Raw genomic sequence first — 6000 nt, 5'->3', positions numbered from 1 at the left:
CCCTTATTCTTCCAGTACCCACTCAAAAAGTCTGGCTTCATGTCCAATCCACCATTATCTAATTTTCCTCTTCTTCTCATGTGGTCTTGACATTACAAATTACAGCCCCCAAGGCCACTCGTTCTCCCCTCAAAAATCAATGCTTCCGTGCCTTCTGGGACAGCATTTCGGTTAAAAATCCTAAGTTGATTGAAAGATACCTCTTTGAGTGTGGATCTTTCTTTTTCCGGCTCTAGTAGTAGGAAGGATTCACAAGATTTAATAATGTTGTGATGATGCATTTCCAGATGCAATATGGCTAGCGTGGGAAATTGATGACTTACTAATCCAACCTTGAAAAGGCCGAGGCTTTAATTGATTGGGAGTGGGCTGCACTTGGTATCAAAATAACTGATGTCTCTCTAATAAGGCCCTAATGCTTTGTAAATGCAACTTTCGGCCTATTGGGCTCTGTAGTATTCGGTTGAGAGAAATTCATTTCTGGCAATGGTCTAGTCAAGTTTAAAATTTGACTAAAAGTTATTGAAAGTGTTAATTTACATTGAACTATCAATTTAAAAATTAAAATAATAATATAATATTAAATATTTTAATAATAATAATTTTTTTAAAATATTTTACAAATATACTATTTATTAATTAATAATTTAATTTTTACTTAAAATTATTATTTCCCAGCACCAAGTACTTAGCGTATACAAAGGGGTAATCACATCAATACCGTATATAACTTCGTGTTTCTTGTTTCTTGGTTCTTTTATTAGGCAGGAGGAAAGGGCACTTTCCATGCATTGTGTACATCAATCGTATTATCTATATATTCATTGGAAGATAAAATTTATGAAGCAATGCCACAAGAGAGCCATTTGTACAATATCACAACCATATGATGAATTATGGTACATTATATATGTACCTTATTTTTAGTTGAAGCAGCAAGCTTATAAATCTATGGATATCACCAGCGGCAATTCACCCTTATCAACAACAATTGTCTTTGAAAATGTCTTGGATTCAGTAACAATATCAACATGGTATGTTCCATGAAAGCCTCTAAACCTGAACTCTCCTTGGTCATCGACATAGCCATGGGTATGAGACAGCCACTCCCGTTTAAGAGCGAGATATCTTTTACCGGCTTCGTTAATGTCACCCTCTGCATTCACTAGATGCGCATTGTTCCGGCTCATAAACAACTCCCAAAACCCCCATAGCATAATACCCTCTACTGCAGGATGGGCAAAAGCTTCCCGAAGCATCACTTCCAAATCATCCGCTCTAACATGTTCATTGATGGAAGTCACATCAAGCTCTGTGAACCAGATTGGAAGACCAAGAATACCCAATTTATCCAAAGCTGAACATACAACTGGCCCCACTGGATTGTCTATATGTCCTTGTATTCCTATACCTCCAACCGGTGCTCCTTGCTCTTGCAAATCAATAACATGTTGAATGTACCTATCTGGAGATGATCTGGTGTCACATCCATCCTCAATGTGATAATCGTTCACAAATAGGAGGGCAGACGGATCTAGTTGGTGTGCAGTCTTGAACATGTTTGCTCGGATTTCCTTACCGAGTCTATCTTGATAGAAGGAACCATGCAGCATCTCATTGTTAACATCATAGTGCCTGAACTTCCCTTGGTAGCGTGAGAGAAGACCTGTTAGACGATTTTGGACAGCTTTTGTCAAGTCATTATTGTTCAGTGAGCGGATCCATGACTGGACCACACCCTCCACTTCCCAAAAGATGCAATGACCTCTAGTCTCTATGTTTTGCTTCTTACACAAGTCTAACATCTCATCAGCATCCTGGTAGTTGAAATTTCCTTGCTGTGGTTCTGTCCAGTACCACTTCAACTCATTGCCAAACACAGCCCAGTTGAAATTTTTTACAAAGAACTCGACAAAATCTTCATTATCAATGTTTGTTCTGCTTATACATGTCCCAAAAGGAAAAATGTTTTGAGTTTGTATGACTTTGACAAAGGTATCAAAAAAACCACCTGAATCCACTCCTGAGAATTTCAGAATGACATCACGCTTACGAACCTGCATTCCAAAAAATGAGTAGTCAAGATCAATATTGTAGAAGAAATCCCCGGTGTTGCAAGGGAATTACTCATATCACCTAATGGAGAAGAAAAATGAACTCATTAATACGGGTGTGTGTATATATGTATGAATGCATATATGTTTGTATGTGGGTGTACCTATCGAATCTATGTTCTGGTACCAGATGCAGCAATAGAAAATGGATGGAAGAAGTCAAATCTAGAAATTACCTTATCGATTTGCCTCCGTAAATATCTAAACCTTGCTTGTCGGTCAACAGGGAAAATCTGGAGTCCAGCAACCATTAAGTCGACACCTGGAGCGGGGCCTTGAATGTAAACCATAACCTTGGACGGTTGCTTCTCAATTCTGAAGGAACCACCAATTTCATACCATCTACCACCATTGGCGTCAACTTGTCCCCCATTGACCCATTGATTGTCCACACCTAGTGCTACATTCACATTTTGTTGACCAGAAGCTCCAGAACCAATCCGAACCCAAGCAGACACTTGGTATGTCAAAAAGAGTTTCAGTTTTTCTGTGATCATTTGAGCAGGACCCATCCAATTCTGAGTCCGTTTGGTCACAAGGATATAGCGACCACTCAAAGGTTCATGAACTCCAAGGGAATCTCTTGCCATTGGTGGAAATATATGTGGTGAACCAGTACCAACGCTCAAAGTGCAATTACCAAGGGGAAACCACCCATTGGTGCTGCCATCACTTAGATTGCTGTTCTCAATTATATTAACTCCAAAGGCAGGATCCTACAAAATACAAGTGATATTTGAATGCTTAAAACTCTACGGACTTAACTTCTAGATGTATGTATAAATCAATATCAAAGCATAGACCTTTAGTCAACTAACCTCAATAACAGGTAGAGGTGAAGGGGGTGTTTTCTCTGCGTGCTTTACAATTAAGCTGTTCAGGAGGATATCAGTACCCGAAGGGGGACCTTCAATATATATGACAACTCTTGATGGAGAACCATTTAAAAGGAACTTCCCCTGCAACTGTACCCAATCCTTGTCTGTTGCCTGAGCACTATAGAAAAACAGCTTCCATTAAGAAGTTTGTCAAAACGAGAGAATCTCTCCACGTTAAGGTAGGAATTCAGGATATGAAGAAGATTATTTCTTTTTTGAAGAAACAGAAAACAAGAATTGAGAAAATGTAACAGCACGTGTCTATATTTATATCTCACAAATTTGACTCTCCCAAAGATATATTACACACATGCGCACAGAGGAAACTAACACGGGAATGAGAATTGGAGAAAAGGAACTAACTTCGCAATGCCAATATACTGATCACGATGATTTGGTGATTGGACCCACAAAGTCACTCGCACATCAGAACTAGTGACATTGTTACCAAATATCCGAGCAACAGCAGTCACATCATAAGCAAGCTTTCGCTGCACTCTTCCAGTGATCTCTTGCTGAACTCCATTCCAGGTCTGTGTGCGCTCTGTTGCAGATATAAAATACTTTCCAGACTGTGGAACAACTTTTCCATCTGCAATAGAATCATGTAAAACAATCTTGCAGCCTCTTCCAGACCAATTATTCATGCCATCCTCAAATCTGGGGTTTAGAATGATATTCTCGTCTCCAGCGGTGAAACATCCATGACTCACACTCTATGAAATTCAAGGAGGAAGAGAATTCATAGAATCAGTTAGTATAAACATTTTGAAATGGATTTTTGGTTTTGGGGATTGGGGAGTAGGGTGTGAGAATGCTTAGGCAGATTTGAAAAAATACAACTAAATAGGAATGACTTGCAAGCTTCTTTTATCATTGACACTTAATAACTACTCTTTATATCATCAATAACTCCATGCATCCCAGCTTTTTACCAAAGTCTTCGATAGAAAGTAATCCAAGGAGGAAAAAAATGCTTAAGTCATAGATTACCTCACTTGGGCAGGAACACACGATCACTACTGACTTGACAAGAAGGTCAATTTCAGGAGGAGGTCCTTCAAAATAGAATACAGCCCGGTCTGGCATGGTTGACAATGAGAAAGTGCCTTCGAACTTTTCCCACTTCTCCTTAGACACGGAAGTTCTGTGGATTGTAAGGTGGTAAAGACATTGATTCTTCTTCCCCAAGGAAAGGCAATATTGTGAATAACAAATACATTACCTTCCAATGAACAAGTAGCTAGTCCCTGTGCCTCTGTATTCTAGTTTCAAAGTTGCAAGAACATCAGTAGATCCCTGAAGAGGCCCTGATACTCCAACATCGGCAGAAACTGTATAAGTGGAACCTGGGGAAACCCTGGCAGTGATATCTTGTTCCAAGCCCTGCCAGCATTCCTTGCGGTTTGTAACAACTGCATAATTACCACCTGAATTTTCTGATATTCCTTTTGGGTAATCTGACTTGGCTGAAACAACAAAGCCATCACAACAGTTGGGATGCCACAAATGCAGCTCTTCAGAGAAGTCATGGTTTAGTATGATATTCCTAGCATGACTGCGATTTGAGTCATTTGTGTTTCCTTCCACAATTTGGGAGCTCTTGGACTCATGAAGCGGCTTCATTGAATAAGTATAAGTAAGCTCATACAGCAAAATCATCAATAGAAATATACCAAGAAATCTCCCCCACCCAAAATATTATATATGCTCAAAATATCATTTGCTATAAGCCCTATGACAAGGAGTAATATCAAGTAAAGTTGCTTTCTAAGTTGGGAGCGTGATTCCAATCAAGAGGTTTTCTGCAAATGCTAAAACTCTTATAACTTACACCATTATTTCATTTTCTGCAAACGTGATTCCCATATTATTTTTCCTGTCCTTTTCTAAAAAAAAAAAAACAAAGAATCTCTCACATCAACTGAATTTCCCACCTCGGATAGACTCGTACACTCAATTGGTCCACAAAAATAAAAATGCACCATGCCATTTAAACCCTAAATTGGGTAAGTTTTAGACTGCCCTACATTATTAAAGTACAAACGAATACTACACACCAAAAAAAAAAAAAAACTCAATGATGACAATACGCTGTAACTGTAAGAAACCCAACTACAATAGAAATACAATTTTCAGAAATTCTGAACAAATTAACAACTTCATACCTCCACCTGGTCACCGGCGTTGTTCGTGGGGTTCTCCATAGTTTTCCTGGTTCTCTAGCCCACCACAAACATTAAGCAAAACTAGATTCTATTAGAGAACTACCAAAAGCATTATGTCAACTTACAAATATAAACAGTTCCTTTTATTTCTGAAATTAGAAGAACAACAGCAGAAAAAGACTACCTGGGTATGCTTGTTCTTGTTATCGTGCTTTCTGTGAATCCCGGAGAAAAGGCTTGTGAAGCAGCAGGCAGAGACCCTTCTCATTATATACGCGTCCCCGCGTTCTAAATCTGCGATTTGAAGTCTACGACAAGTGCGGGCCCATCCAACCAAACCAATAGGAGAAACCCTCCTCTGTAAAAGCCGTTGGCTTTTTCTCCCAGTTTTTCTTTTGTCTGGATTCAATCGATCAAACAATAATAGTTGATTAACAACCTATCCAAATCCAAGAAAAAATCTTTGTTTTCTATTTTTTGTAATCGATAATTAAATGGATCTGGGTAAGGTTACTTTTGCTTTGTCTTGCAGTTTGGTATGCTTGAATTGGAATTGAAGCTTTTCCTATTTATTTTTCAGGGTAACCAGAAGCTTTTGTTTAATGATATATATAGATGTTTATTTTGATCGCCTTTCTCTTTTTCTTTGATTACAAGCCAAATCTCTGTCCGAGTCTTGCAGATTAGGTGAAGATGAGTTTTCAGTATGAATTATAGCTCCTAGGTTTGCTCACTATGGGCCATCCTGATAGGGATTTTGAATCCAGCTTTCAATGACTTAAATATTTCTTTCTGCTTTGATCTTGGGTTACAATGTAAGTTGAGCACTGAAATAATCAT

The 6000-nt window shown here is 38.6% G+C and overlaps 1 protein-coding gene across 1 annotated transcript; it reads right to left on the bottom strand.

The window, feature by feature from the left end:
• Positions 1 to 796: 796 nt before the first annotated feature.
• On the bottom strand, positions 797 to 5720 carry LOC108979964 (endo-1,4-beta-xylanase 1). The gene is made up of 9 exons (XM_018950767.2): positions 5675 to 5720; positions 5345 to 5559; positions 5161 to 5214; positions 4218 to 4612; positions 3986 to 4139; positions 3356 to 3708; positions 2933 to 3110; positions 2291 to 2830; positions 797 to 2057 (listed from the first exon to the last, which is right to left on the bottom strand). The coding sequence occupies exons 2-9, from the start codon at positions 5426 to 5428 to the stop codon at positions 942 to 944; spliced, it is 2874 nt and encodes a 957-aa protein (XP_018806312.2). The 5' UTR covers positions 5429 to 5559; positions 5675 to 5720; the 3' UTR covers positions 797 to 941.
• Positions 5721 to 6000: the final 280 nt, after the last annotated feature.

The sequence above is a fragment of the Juglans regia genome, chromosome 6, assembly GCF_001411555.2.
Source record: "Juglans regia cultivar Chandler chromosome 6, Walnut 2.0, whole genome shotgun sequence".
Taxonomy (NCBI): Eukaryota; Viridiplantae; Streptophyta; class Magnoliopsida; order Fagales; family Juglandaceae; genus Juglans; species Juglans regia.
This window is presented reverse-complemented; position numbering and strand designations above follow the sequence as displayed.

Excerpts from the sequence above, each read along its gene's own strand:
- LOC108979964 (XM_018950767.2), bottom strand. The coding sequence starts at position 5,428 with ATGAGAAGGGTCTCTGCCTGCTGCTTCACAAGCCTTTTCTCCGGGATT. Across the intron at positions 3,709-3,985 it reads TGTGTTCCTGCCCAAGTGAG|AGTGTGAGTCATGGATGTTT; the intron begins GTAATCTATGAC and ends TGAATTTCATAG. Across the intron at positions 3,111-3,355 it reads CAGTATATTGGCATTGCGAA|TGCTCAGGCAACAGACAAGG; the intron begins GTTAGTTCCTTT and ends GTTTTTCTATAG.